We start from the raw sequence: 15618 nt of genomic DNA on the forward strand, positions 1-15618 counted from the left end.
ATTTTACCAGTATTACTTTATGTAAGTCATGTAGATTTTTGGGGCTCTTTGAATATTTAAATTCTTGTTTTCTACTCGTAAGAATATTCTTCAAAACCGATGTCAGAAATACAGGTTCTTTTCTTTTTTTGTTTGAGAAAATTGGATACAAGAAAATGCCTTAAATAAATTAGATGCTGATTATTCTTCTTACATTTGCTTGTTGCCTCTTTTAAACAGCAGATTTCTGTTTTGTTTTATAGTAGGACTAATTTATTCTTCAGCTTAACAAATATCCTTGATGGTATTAAATGTTTTTGAATAAGAACTATAGAAATATTTCTTGCCGTCTTAGGTTTACGGTACAAATTAGAAAGAAAGTTACAGATTTTTGAGGTTTCCTTGAAGCTCCAAAAGTCTGTAATTCAGATTGTTTTCTGTACCTTACTTTGGTTTATTTAACTAGCTCGTCAAATCAATCATTAAAATTAGTTTTAAAATGAGTTTTAGCTAGTGTCTCAAGTTGTTTTTAGAAAGAAGAGGTAAGTATTGTTATTAGGTAGTTTCTGTACTTAAATACAGAATAATTACTGATAATGATTTATTTACCTAAAGTAGTTCTTTGGGACACAAATAGTTCTTCAGGAATGGGTTGTTTCCTGCTCCTTAAATTGGCTATCTTTATTGCTATGTTTTTGTTGTTGGTTGTTTATACAGGGTCTCATACTGTTGCCCGGGCTGAGTGTAGTGACACAATCACAGCTCACTGCAGCCCCAGCCTCCCAGCCTCAAGCAATCCTCCCACCTCAGCCTCCTGAGTAGCTGGGACTACAGGTGCACACTACCACGCCTGTCTAAATTTTAAAAATTTTTGTAGAGATAGGTTCTCACCATGTTGCCCAGGCTGGACTTGAACTCCTAGACTCAAGTGATCTTCCCGTTTTGGCCATCCAGAATGTGGGGGTTATAGGGAACCACTGCACCCAGCCCAGCCTATTGCTATGATTTGACTGTTAGATTTACTTAGGAGAATATTTGTGGTAATTTTTTGGAAAATCATAACTTGAACTATGATTCAATTGAGCTAATACTGTTTCTTTTGTCTTTGAATAGTTGGAACTGATAATGGGAGAGAAGCAATTGAAAGTGGGGCTGCATTTCTCTTCATGACATTTCATTTGAAGGACTGTGTTGGTCACAAGGAAACAAAGGCTATCAAACAGATGTTTGGCCCCTTTCCATCGTCATCTGCCACTGCAGCTTGTAATGCTACTAATCGAATTATTTCTCATTTTAGTCAAGATGATCTTACTGCTCTTGTGCAGATGACAGAAAAAGAACATGGCGATGGTTTTTTTTTTGGTAAAAATTTAGTATTTTCATTTGACATGCATGATTTGGACCACTTTGATGAACTGCCAATAAATGGTGAAACTCAGAAAACTATAAGCCTAGATTATAAGAAGTTTCTGAATGAGCATCTCCAGGAGGCTTGCACCCCAGCACTCAAGCCTGTGGAAAAATCAAATGGCTCCTTTTTGTGGTGTGAAGTTGAAAGGTACTTAAATTCAACTTTGAAGGAAATGACTGAAGTGCCAAGAGTAGAAGATCTTTGCTGTACTTTATATGACATGCTTGCTTCTATTAAAAGTGGTGATGAACTTCAGGATGAGGTACAGTTGAAATTATTGTTTTTTTATGTTAATGTAAACTATCTTAATGAAATAATGTTTTTAAACATGGTGGTTAGGAAAGAAAGGTCTTTAATATTCTGTATAGTAGTTGAATATATAGACAAATGGTTTCACATAGCAGGCCTTTATATACTTTTCCACTGGATAGTTACAGGTCTGAAAGTGTAATGAGTGTAGCAGAGGAGTCAGGAGGCAATAGTTGGGTGTCCACATGTCTTGTTTACTGGGACAGTACTTGTTTGATATTAACTTAATTTTAATACTGGACAAATTGAATGAGTAATGTATTTCATGAAGGATTAAGAGAAATGTCATACCATTGTAGAAAGGACAGAGCCTTTGAAATCAAATCTTTGGGCTATCTCAAGAAGACATAGAGAATTGTTAAAAGCATTGAACGTGATATATGCAAAATGGTAAGTAACAGTAAATAATCATGTGGTAGCTGTGATTTTTTTTTTGTTATTATTGGAATTAAGAATTTTAAAATCACACTGAATATCAGAAATACAGAAAAAAATAATAGCTCTATTTTTCAGAGAAAAATTAATTTAGAGAATTAGTTAACTAGATATTGGAGGACTTAACCCATGGTAGCGATAGGTGTTATGCTGATTAACATTAGTTTGGAAGTAAGGTATTATATCGTTAATCCTGTGATCAGTCTTACTTACCTTGAATGTTTCACACTTGGTTTACTTTATATCAGATCTGTTCTACACTATTAAATTTTCTCTAACATTCTGAACATAATATCGTTTAAAAATTGTAATTTTTGAAGAAAATTTTACAATTTGCTCATCATAATTGAATACATAGCAGTTATCCTATTATGATTATAGTAAACTGAAACTTATAAATAGCTAATGGATATTTTATTTTCTTAGTGAGTCATAAAACCATTACTTCTGAATATCTATAGTAAGTTTGTATTTCTTAGTTTTTCACCCCAGTTTTAAGTATGTAACTGAATCTGATTGTTGGAAGGGTAATATTTTTTAATTCTAGATTTTTTTCATAATAGCTTCATTTGTCATGTATTTATTGTATGCTTAGTGTATTACTAGGTACAGTGCTATTTACTGAACATAAAAGGGTGAATAAGATAGCAAACTTGTTCTCAAAATTAATTGTCTAGCAGGAGGAGACATGTCAACAAATAACTATGCTGAAATATCATAGGTATTATAAAATACTACATGTGAAGAAAATGGGGACATAAAAGAACAAGTCATAGATTTTATATAGGTGTTAGTATGGTAGGAAAGTATGCATAGAGAAGGTTAAACTTTAACCAAGTCTTAAAATATGACTAGATTTAACTTTTTCAAGTGGACCAGAAATGTAGGGAGCATATTTCAGGCTTTAACACTTTCAAAGAGCTGTAGTTCTGTACAGCAAGAGTTGCAAAATGCAAAGGTGAAGTTCTGAGAAATAAGGGTATGCAGATAGGTAAGAGCCAAATGAGGTGCGGGCTGTGCACCTTGTTAAGGTGTATGACAAGCCACTATGAAGCCTGCATAGTGTGGCTCAGTGATTTTTTTCAACCAGGGTTAATGGATAGTTTAACATGTAAGTTAATGTTTCACATCCTGTCAGTGACTTGAGTGGTATTTCTATATGGTTTTATATAGTCAGTGTTTTGGCTTTCCTGTTTATATATGAAAATGAACGATCATTATGATAATTTTTGTTCTACAGCATACGTTATTCATGCTTTATATTTTAAATACATTTCCTTGCTGTTATATTCTGTTGTTATAGCAGATTTTCAGTATAATTTTCAAGTGATGCTTCAGTAGTTTTCTACAATTGTTTTCTTGCAGGTGCCTCACTACAATTGTTCTTGACCAGTGCTTTTTTCACTTTCGGGTATTCTGTACCTTCTGTGTTGTCTATTTACTTCTAAATACTTCACTTAAGCCTGGAAAGAGGGTAATTAAAAAGCCAATCAATTCATATGATAACAGTTAATTTCTATTTCTTTCTAAACTTTTACTTGATTCTTTAGTTAAATAGGAATATTTAAGTAGCATGCTGTGTTCTCTTGCTCCAGAAATTTAGCAGAACCACGGGAATATTTTTACAAATAATCTAAGAAAAGTATATAAAGCTATTGCTATGCTGATGGCAAAAATTCTTCTCAATATATGGTTTCCCAGCTCTTAATAGTTTATTGACCTAATGCCTACTTGATGATAAAGGCATTATATTATTATTAAGCTAGTGTTAGAAAAAAAAATGGGAAAAAAGTATATTCATATGATTACATTTACCACAAAGACTGTGTAAGAGAGGTTCCTGACTGAAACATGAAGAGGAATAGTACTAATGACAGTATTAGTAATAGCAACTGACATTAATATATGACATAAGGCATTACGTCATATGCTTTATGTGCATGACTTCATTTAATCTTTATAGCAGTGCTTTGAGATAGGCAGTGCTGGATGAATATGTTAGAAGCCCTAAGAACTGACAAGGTGCACTCTGAGGCATTTCTCCTCCCCTCCCATATGTGATTAATTTTTTTTTTTTTAAATAGCATACTAAAGCAAACAAAAAAAAACAAAATTTTATTTATTAACATGGTGATGAAGTTGATGTCTTTTTTAAACATCAGGTTCCTTTTTAAGATCTTTTTCTAACTTTCCTGGTCTGTTTTGCTGTACCTTAAGGAAATGCTTTGTTAGCCTCATAGATTATTGCTTGCTGGTGGCAGGTATTTTATAGATTATCAAACTGAGTTTAGAGATTTTGGGAAATTTGTCTGGAGTTGCAGAGTAGGTAGTGGATCCAGGATATAAATTCAGACATTCTGACAAAGTACACAGGCACATTGAAGTTTAAGTAGATTTGTACATATGCCTGTGTTTTGAAGCTAAGCATCTTAAATTTATGTAGGGGAATTATTGACATTTACTCTTAATTTATAATTTTTTTAGAAACAAGATCTTTTCCTTTATGAGTCTCAAATAAGGAAATGGCTGAAATAAAAGGATGAAACTTTTAGACCCTGTTTAAAATGAGTTTTAATAATTCCTCAGGGAACTCATTACATAGAAAGTACGTCCATGTTCTCCTGTGTGTTGTGCTAATAAAACAAAAACCCGCTTCTTAGCTTTTATCGATATCATCCCCTTTTCCCTCCCTTTGTTGAGCCTCTATGTTACTTTCTTCCAAGAGCATTTCTTCTTTTGGCTTTTGAAATTTTTCCATTAAGGCTGTGGGTATTCTGATTAAGCCTTAGAATTTGATTGGCTAGATGATCTTTAAGTTTCTTTATGTTCTTGAATTTTGTTCACTTTTAAAAGTGCATTTTAACTTCCAGAAGCGAGTAAGAGTTGAATACTTCATGTTATTTTCTTAATCAAAACCTGTCCATTATTGGTACAGATTATCTTCCTGCTGCTGCTGTTTCAATACCAGAATTGTAGCAGTAGGGTTTGTTCTATTGGGATGGTATAATTATTGGACTTTTCAACAGCAAATTTTCCTCCAGAAAGTAGCATTAATAACAGTAAAGCTACCAATTTTTAAGTGCCTGTTATGTGTGGACCTGAACTAGGCTTTCTCCTTTGAACTAACCAGCTTCTTCACAGTCCTGCAACATGTAGAAGTGATGTCCTCTTTTAAAGGTAAAAAAAAAACGAAGGCACAGTTGTTTACTAAAGTTGCAAAGCAAGACAGTTGTAGAAATTCTGGGCTTTTTTTCTCAGCATAGGTCTACCATTCCTATCTAGTATGCCACCAGATTTTTTGAGGAAAAGAACATTAACTGCAAAGTTCTTTGAAGGAATTTCTTTTCTTATAAAACCAGGCCAAAGTTTGCCTCTGTTTCCTTATGTCTTATTGACTCTGGACAAATTACTAAGTCCTTGTGAACCCCAGTTCTCTAATTTGTGAAATAATTTGCTTCACAGTGTTGCTGTGAGGACTTGTGAAATAATATGTATGAGACATAATGTTTCTCAGACTAGGTTCTCAAGTGTTAGCACCATATATTTGCACAGTCAAACTTTTATTTAGGTGTATATCTTATATGTCAGTAAATAAATTTTTATCTATGCTTTCTTATCTATGGATGTTTCAAATAATAAAATGATGCTTAAAAGCTAGGTCTCAATTCAGATAATTATTTCTTTTTTCCCTGTTTGGCTTTTTAGTGTCTCGCTACCATGAAGAAAATCTTTTGAATTAAGTTTTTGAAGTGAGTTCTGATATTACTAGTTCTTGTTGAGGTGGAAAAGATGTTAATTTAAAAAGTGCTTGAGAAATATGTAATCTGAAAGGGATCTGAAAGGCTGGCATATTGGAGAGTTATTGGAGTATACATATCTCAGTATTATTTTAATATTAAATATTATTTGCAAAGCTGTTAATGCTGATGTAAATATTGATAGAGTTACTGTGTAATTAGTTTTTAGAAAAAGTGAGTTTTGAGTTTTATTGACACAACTGTAGTTTGCTTTTGTGCAGATGGGCCGCTTCTTTATAGCTGTGATTTGACATTTGCTGTTAGTATTATCTCTTGACCCTATGCAGATGGTGTTACTTGACCCAAGCAAGTTCATTTCTGAACCTAACCCTGTTCCAGATATGTGTGTGATGTCAAGGAATTTGAGTTATTTGGTTACATTATCTTATGAGGGAAGACTGTGTATTTTTTGGAACTTATTTGGAGCACAGTTTGATTCTATTATCCTTTGAAATTTTGGTGGAGAATAATTAGCTTGTTTTAATAAAACGATTCTCAAGCTTTTTGTTCTGAAAACTCTTTTGCACTCTTAAAAATTACTGAGGAACTCATAGAATTTTTTAAATGTTATTTATCTATATTGATATTTACCATATTAGAAATTAAAATTGAAAATTTTTACTATGTTAATTTAATAAGTGTCTATTAAATCAGTTTTTTTTTAGTCTTTATAATTATCCTTTCAGAGACAGAGTCTCATTCTGTCAGCCAGGCTGGAGTGTAGTGGCATGATCATAGCTTACTGTAACCTGTAAGTACTAGGCTCAAGCAATCCTCCTGCCTCAGAATCCCTAGTAGCTAGGAATATATACCATCACACCCAGCTAATTTTTTAAAGAATGTTTTGTAGAGACAGAGTTTTGTGATGTTATGATGTTGACTGGTCATGAATTCCTGGCCTCAAGTGATACTGTTGCCATGGCTTCCTGAAGTGCAGGGATTGCAGGCATAAGCCGCTGCACCCAGCCCCAAATCATTCAAAATAATAATACTGTATCCATCATATTACTATAGTATAAGTAACATTTTTATGAAAAATAGCTGTTTTCTAAAATAAAAAAAAGTATGAAGAGTGCCATTGTATCATATTTTTAGAAATCATTTCAATGTCTGGCTTAAATAGAAGACAGCTAGATTCCCATATATATTTTTGCATTCGGTGTGTTCTGATACCATACATTACATTATGTAGCTTCTGCAAAAGTCCATTACATTATTCTCATGGGAAATGGGAATGAAAAAGGCAAATAATGTTTTACTATTATTATGAAAACAATTTTGACCTTATATATCTTCTGAAAGGATCTTAGGGATTCTGGGCCACACTTTGAGATCCCTTATTTAATGTGTGTATTACAATTTGATTGAGAGGGTGTAGTAGCTTTTTGAACCTAGATATTTTAAATACTGTACTGAAAGATTTCACAATGCTTTATGAAAAGGTTCTCCATTAGGTGCTGTATATGGTTTTTGTTAGCCTTAGTACTGCTGAGCTAGGTTACCACATCAGCCAGATTGGAAATAAAAGTGTTCTTTCAGCCATAAGAACCAATATGTATTTTTTTTTTATTGTCTTTTCACCAAATAATCAGAAGATCCTCTAACCTCCTGCCTGAATTGAAAATTACTGTTTAAAGAATGTTTAGAATCATAGAATTTCTCCATCCAGTGTGGTATTTGTGTGTTTAGAATTATAGAAATGGTTATCCCCGTATAATGAGGTATACTTATTCTATTGAAGAGCTTCTTTTATTCAAATGGTATCCTATCTGTTTCTGGAGTAGTTATCTTGTAACTTATTTCTTTTGCTAACTGATACTACTCCTATTCTGCCATTCACTCCTATATGTGTGAAACGGGGCAATAAAGTCATAGGCACCTACTCCTATATGACTTTCTTTTAGACATATGTTATCAGTTACACATTTTTTATTCCTTAGCCTTTTTATTTAATATGCACAATTTCGTTTTTCTTCTATGTTGACATTAATCCATTAACACAATTTGGTTACAGCTGGTTAGTGTTCTAACTGTACTGACATGTAGAATGCCTTTTCCCGTCATCTTCAAAGATGTCACACTTCCAGTTGCTTTGTCAATTTAAGAACCACTAACCTAATAATCTCATAAAAAATTATTTTGTCGTGACTATTCTTGTAAATTCACATTGTTATTTGTTGATATAAAGCTTATAAATAAGGAGTTTTCACAATCCATCATTTGTATCTTTTCTTTTTTCAAATTGGGGACTTTTGCCTTTATCTTACACTTATTATTTTTAAAAAATATTTTTCAAGAGATAGCAATGATTCTGAGATCAAATGTATAAGTGGTTCCTTGACCTCATGATATGCTCTGTCAGGGCCTGCATACTTGAACTTATTTGAAAGGCTAGGATATTCCTTACTACTGTCTCCTTTACTGTAGATAGCATTCAATATTTGTGGGTTTTGTTCTGCTTTTTTCTGTTTTAAGCTAATATTCTCTGTAAGAGGAGATGCAGGCAAAAGGAGTAGTGAGAGAATGACTTTTATCTTCCTGAAGGAAAGAACATTTTTTTGTTCCTTATTGTGCTTTTCCACCATTTTTCTCCTCTTATGTTCCTCTGATTTTCTCAGTTTATGGCTACTAGTGTAGCCATAGTGTTTTATCAGATGCCAGTCAATTTTTTTCTCTTTTGTTTTTTCAGGATAGTGATGGAAATTTCAGTTTTTATTGCCACCCATTTTTTGTACAACTATATTTTTCTAATTTTGAAAAATATATCATAATTTTAGAAAACTTAGGCCATGTATAAGCAGAATCCAGGAACTTTATCATCTGTGAACCCACCATTATTCAGTCATAATTACTGCAAATATTTTGGAGTACATCTTTTTAAAAATAAAAATACTTAAAAACTAGGGCACACAGCATATATAATTGTGAACCTGCTTTTACGTTTCTTAACATTTTGTAATGCTTGTTGTAATGAGAATAATCTATAATGTAATATTTTTTAATGGTTGCAGAGTATTATTATTATTTGCTATTGAAGATTTAAATTTTATCTAGTTTTTTTGCTATTATAAATAGCAAATAAAGACCCTTATGCTAAAAAAAAAAAAAGTTAGCCGGGGTGGTGGCATGTGCCTAAGAGTCACAGCTACTTGGGAGGCTGAGGTAGGAGGCCCTTGAGCCTGGGAGGTTGAGACTTCAGTGAGCATGATCATGCCATTGACCTCCAGCCTTGGTGACAGAGTGAGAGCCTGTCAAAAACAAGAAGACTCTTATGCTAAATATTTACTCATGTGTATATAAACTTTTTGAATGTACTCCTGTCATTGAAAGTTTTGCATACAAAAGCCTTACTGGTTTTGGGTGGAAAGTTATTTGGATCACATGTATCTTTTATCTGTCTTTAATTTGTGGGTATATACCTGAATGTATTCATAATGTGTACTCTAAAGTGATATGGCTATTTTCTCCCAAGTTTCTTTTCACTTCCACATTGTCTGCTATTTTAGGTTATTCATTACTATTTTTACTTTAAAAGAGGTAAAATTTTCATAGGGAAAACTCAAGAATCCTGTGTTCTACTTTCAGCTGAATGTAACATTTGGGAAAGGTCAAGATAGTTGAAGTAATTTACCCTCTATTACAGATCTTTTAAGTTTTATAATCTGTATTAGGAAAGCCCAAGCCATATCTTTTATTTATCTTTGTTGTATGTTGCTTTTTTCACATTTATAAAAACAAAACAAACAAAACAAAACAAAACAAAACTGTAGTCGGTTATCCTTTTAAAGAGAAAGCTCCGGTGAGATAGAGAGATGAGCTTAATACTTGAAGAGCTGTATATGGAAGAAGGATGTTCCAAGGGTTATAACTAGGATTTCTGAGTAAAAAATATGTGAGGACAGATCTCAGTTCAGTCAAACATTTCAATTTTCAATGTCCTATAAATATACCAACCTCTTTTGGCAAGTAGTGAGACTTGTTATTGAAGAAGCAGAAGTGTATGCTAAATCATCACTTTTGTTCGGATTTATAGAAAGTTTTATTTTTGTGACTTTTAAGATATCTGTCAGCCTACAGAGTTTTCAGGGTCATGTATTGTCTTTTTATAGACGTGGGTAAAAATGTATTATTAATATATTAAGCTCACAATGAGGAGCTTAAATATATGTTTCCAATTTATGGCAATAACAGATTTTGAACTAATTTGCTCTTAATTGGAATGGTTGCACATGGCATAAGACATTTTGACAAATTTTATACTACTTCTCTGATACTGTTCACTCACTCATTAATTCAGTCCTTAATTCTCTACTCCGTGCCAAGTACTCTTAAGTTTGGGGAGATAAAGGCAATCTAACTAAGTTTAATCACCCCCCTCCCATTATTTTGGATCTTTCATGCATACTTTTAAGGGGAATGCTGGAAAATAGTATGTGATACAATGAATATTGTTAAGGATGATTTGGAAGAGCACATGGATACTTGGATTAGACATATTGAGAGTTACATATAATGTATTGATATGGGGAAGAAATGAGATAAATGCATTTTATTAATAAATGATTAATGTATTAATTAAATGATATATTTCTGTTAAACATATTTGAGATAAGTAAAAACATTTTGGATAATGTCATGTCAGTTTGTAAACACAAATAAGTTATGATTATTAGAGTTAGAAATTGCTGTAACCACTCAAATATTTCAGATTTAATACATTAATTCTAAGTTATATATATATGTGTCTGCATGCATGAGCACACACATACATACACACCTAATGGTTGAAACTTGTCTTCCGAGACAATTAAAGTCAGCATATCTTTGTAAGAATCAAAGAAGCTGTCATTTTGCCATATACATGAAAATGCAAAGTAAGCTTTTAAATACATAGCGGTACCTAGCTTTGACTTATTTACTATGCATCTAATTAATTATAGTATGTGGGGAATAAATAGTGTTCACATTCCAAGTTGTCTTAATTAAGTTGTAAGTGACCTTGGTTTTAGCTTTGTTAAATTGTTATGTAAATTAAGAACTGGTAAATAATGAGCATTAGTTATTCTGTAAATTTAATTTATCTAATTCTCTGCAAACAGCCACAATTTGCATGGACATTTTTCCTAAGACATAAATAGATGCTGTGATAATTATCATGGTCATATTCTTATGTTATTTATGACCTTATTTTATAATGTATGAATACTTAATAATTTTCCGTGCCGCAATTCAGACTAAGAATAATTTATAAAGTTTTAAATAACATTATCTGCTTTTTATAATTATCCACATTCAGATCCATATGAACTGTCAATTCAAAAGTGTTTTCAGGTTTTAACATTGTCTTCTTTTATTATACTTTCTATTGTTAGTTTTTAATATGGACATTTTAAAATTTCACATGCAAATCTAAAATTGCTTTTTATCTCAAAGAAGGACATTTCCTAAATTGCATACAGTTTTTCTTTGCATACTATGCTTACTGTAATTTATAATATATCCTGTTTATTACTTTAATGTATAGAACAACTCTAATTTTGTAAAATATTTTTGGTCATACTATTTACCATCTTTTAAAAATTTTTCAAATTTTGTTTTTAATGGATGTATAATTATATATATTTGTGGGGTCTAGTGTGTTGTTTCAATACATGTATACATTGTTTAAAAATTAAGTCAGAGTGTTTAGCATATTCATCTCATACATTTATCATTCCTTTCTTATATTAAAAATCCTCTTTTCCAGCTTTTTTAAAATACACAACACAATATTGTTAGCCCTAGTCATCCTACTGTGTGCTAAATAGGCCATCATTTATTCCTCTTCTCTAACTGTAACTTTGTACCCATTGACCAAACTCTCCTTATTCTCCCTCCACCCTCAGTCTCCTCAGCCTCTGGTAATCACTATTGTACTCTCTATGTCTATGAGATCAGCTTCTTGATTCTACATGTGAGGGAGATCAAATAGTATTTGTCTTACTGTGTCCGGCTTATTTTACTTAACATAGTGTCCTCCAGGTTCATCCATGTTGTTGCAAGTGACAGGATTCCATTCATTCTTACAGCTTAAGAGTATTCAATTATGTATATACAGTATATTCTTTATCCATTCATACATGGACACTTAGGTTGATTCATATCTTGACTGTTGTGAATAATGCTGCAGTGAATATGGGAATACAGGTACTGATTTGTTTTCCTTTGGATATATATCCAGTAGTGGGATTGCTGGATCATATGATAGTTCTATTTTTAATTTTTTGAGAAACCTTCATATTGTTTTTTATACTGGTTGTGCTAGTTTACATTTCTACTGACAGTGTATAAGAGGTACCTTTTCTTCACATCTGTGTCAACATCTGTTTTTTGTTTGTTTATTTTTGTCTTTTTGGTAACAGCAATTCTACTTGGAGTGAAGTGGTACCTTACTGTGGTTTTGATTTGCATTTTCCTGATGATTGGTGATGTTGTGCATTTTTTTCCTATACCTGTTGGCCTTTTGTATGCCTTCTTTTGAGAAATGTCTATTCAGATTTTTTGCCCATTTTTTGATGGATTATTTATCAGAGTATTTTGCAATTGACTAGTTTAATTTACTTATTATTTTGGATATTAACCTTCCTAGATACATAAACCCTACCAAAATTGAATCATGAAGCACCAGAAGATCTGAACAGACCAATAACAAGTAATGAGATTAAATCAGTAATAAAATGTCTCCCATCAAAGAAAATTCCAGGATCTGATAGCTTTACTGCTGAGTTCTGCCAATAAAGACCTTATAATTGTTCTACTCAAATTATTCCAAAAAGTTGAAGAGGAGTGGATACTTCCAAAGTTACACTACAGGCTAAGAAGTACCCTGATACCAAAACCAGATAAGAATGCAAAGAGGAAAGAAAACTATATGTCAGTATTGCTGATGAACATAGATGTAAAACATTCTCAACAAAATGCTAGCAATCCAAATTCAACAGCACATTAAAGGGATGATTCACCATGACCAAGTGGGATTCATCCCAGGGATGTAGGGATGGTACAACATATTGCAAATAAATAAACATGATATATCACATGAATAGAATGAAGGACAAAACCTTTATGATTATTTCAGTAGACACAGAAAAATCATTTGGCAAGATTCAACATCACTTCATGATTAAAACCTCTCAACATGTGTCTTTATAATAGAATTATTTATGATCTTTTGGGTATATACCCAGTAATGGAATTGCTGGGTCAAATGGAATTTCTATTTCTAGATTCTTGTGGAATCGCTATTTACAATAGCAAAGACTTGGAACCAACCCAAATGCCCATCAATGATAGACTGGATAAAGAAAATGTGGCACATAGGCACCATGGAATACTATGCAGCCATAAGAAAGGATGAGTTCATGTCCTTTACAGGGACATAGATGAAACTGGAAGCCATCATTCTCAGCAAACTTACACAAGATCAGAAAACCAAATGTTCTCACTCATAAGTGGATGTTGAACAATGAGAACACATAGACACAGGGAGGGGAACATCACATACCAGGACCTGGGGGGTGGGGGGCTAGGGGAGGAATAGCAGGGAGTGAGGGTATTGGAGAGGGTTAGCATTAGAAGAAATACCTAATACAGATGATGGGGCGATGGATACAGCAAACCACCACCATGGCAAGTGTATACCTATGTAACAAACCTGCATGATCTGCACGTGTACCCCAGAACTTAAAGTGTAATAAATAAATTTTTTAAAATAATAAATAATTAAAAAATTTAAAAAATAAAATTATACCTAACAATGGCAAAACAAACAAACAAACCCCTCAACAAATTAGAAGGAATGTACTTCAATATAACATAGGTCATATATGACAAACCTACAGCTAACATGATATTGAATGGGGAAAAGTTGAAAACTTTTAAGATTTAAAATAAGACAAAAATGCCTACTTTTGCCACTTCTATTCAACATGGTACTGGAAGGCCTAGCCAGAGGAGATAGGCAAGAGAAAGAAGTAAAAGGAATCCAATGTGGAAAGAAAGGAGTTAAATTGTCCTTGTTTGCAGACAACATGATCCAGTCTTATATATAGGAAACCCTAAAGGCTCTTGAAAAACTGTTAGAATAAACAAATTTAGTAAAGTTCTAGGATATAAAATCAACATACAAAAATCAGTAGCTTTTCCATATTAATACATTAAAAGCAAACTATCTGAAAAAGAAATCAAGAAAACAATCCCATTTACAATAGCTACACACACAGAATACCTGAAAATAGATTTAACCAAGGATGTGAAAGATCTCTACATTGAAAACTTATGAAACATTGATAAAAGAAATTGAAGAAGATGCAGATAAATGGAAAGATATTGTGTGCTCACGAATTGGAAGAATTAATGTTGATAACGTGTCCACACTAGCTACATGCTCTGTTGAATGTTCGAATTTTTTTCTTTTTTTTTTTTTTTTTTTTTTTTTTTTGAGACGGAGTTTCACTCTTGTTACCCAGGCTGGAGTGCAATGGCGCGATCTCGGCTCACTGCAACCTCTGCCTCCTGGGTTCAGGCAATTCTCCTTCCTCAGCCTCCTGAGTAGCTGGGATTACAGGCACGCGCCACCATGCCCAGCTAATGTTTTTGTATTTTTAGTAGAGACGGGGTTTCACCATGTTGACCAGGATGGTCTCGATCTCTTGACCTCGTGATCCACCCGCCTCGGCCTCCCAAAATGCTGGGATTACAGGCTTGAGCCACCGCGCCCGGCCTGAATGTTCGAATTTTTGGCAATCTGAAAGGTTTACTGAAATCAAGGCAAGTTTTTTATAACAAGGGAGCCTGAGTGTTTTTCAGTGTGTTTTGATACATGTAAGGACTATTTGTAATTTCATTCTATAAACTGTCTTTTTTATAGATATTTTTTTGAATTTCTTTTTTCTTTAATTGCATTTTAGGTTTTAGGGTACATGTGAAGAACATGCAAGATTGTTGCATAGGTACACACGTGGCAGTGTGATTTGCTGCCTTCCCCCCTTCACCTACATCTGGCATTTCTCCCCGTGCTATCTCTCCCCAACTCCCCACCCTGCTTTGTCCCTCCCCTATTTCCCCCCAACAGACCCCTTTTTATATTTTTAAGTTTCTCTGCTTTTCTGATAAGAACAATCTCTTTACCTGTAGTATTATTTGATATTAAGTGTAACTAGAATAAAGAATAAATTCTGATCAGAATAGTTTGAACTTGAATTTCACTGAAGGATTGCATCATTAACAGAATTGGTGATAAAGGAAGAAAGAAGATTTGAGAAGGGAGGTGATAACTTTAGCTGTGATTTTTTTTCTATATTTGATCTTATTGGAGCTATAATTTAGCACTTTATTGTTAACATTTATAACAGTTAATATATGTTTGAAATACAGAATTAATACTTGTAAGGCCAGGACTGTGCAAGATTAAGTGTGGAAAAACTAGAGTTCCACAAATGGGCCTATCATTCATTTCCATTGTGTTAATCACTTATGTGATTTTCGATTCAACTCCAGAAATATTTATGGTGTTGGACATTTCCTCTAGGTGACTTGAGGATGGGAAGGGGTAAACATGGACAGAAAGCTTCCTCTTCCCACTGTGCCTGGCCACATCTTCAGTACTTTTTTGCATACCTGAAGGATATAAGAAAGGAGGATCAAATG

The 15618-nt window shown here is 33.1% G+C and overlaps 1 protein-coding gene across 4 annotated transcripts in view; it reads left to right on the forward strand.

Moving 5' to 3' along the window:
* The window catches only part of ASCC3 (activating signal cointegrator 1 complex subunit 3), a 361254-nt gene that overhangs the window by 39159 nt on the left and 306477 nt on the right, over positions 1-15618 (forward strand). For all 4 annotated transcript variants that reach the window (XM_032275177.1, XM_032275179.1, XM_032275178.1 and 1 more), the window contains exon 4: positions 1093-1652. In XM_032275177.1, coding sequence (XP_032131068.1) covers positions 1093-1652 — 560 coding nt within the window. The remainder of the gene's footprint in view (positions 1-1092; positions 1653-15618) is intronic.

This window comes from Sapajus apella, unplaced genomic scaffold (genome assembly GCF_009761245.1).
Source record: "Sapajus apella isolate SASKATOON/1434 unplaced genomic scaffold, GSC_monkey_1.0 scaffold6, whole genome shotgun sequence".
In the NCBI taxonomy this organism is placed as follows: Eukaryota; Metazoa; Chordata; class Mammalia; order Primates; family Cebidae; genus Sapajus; species Sapajus apella.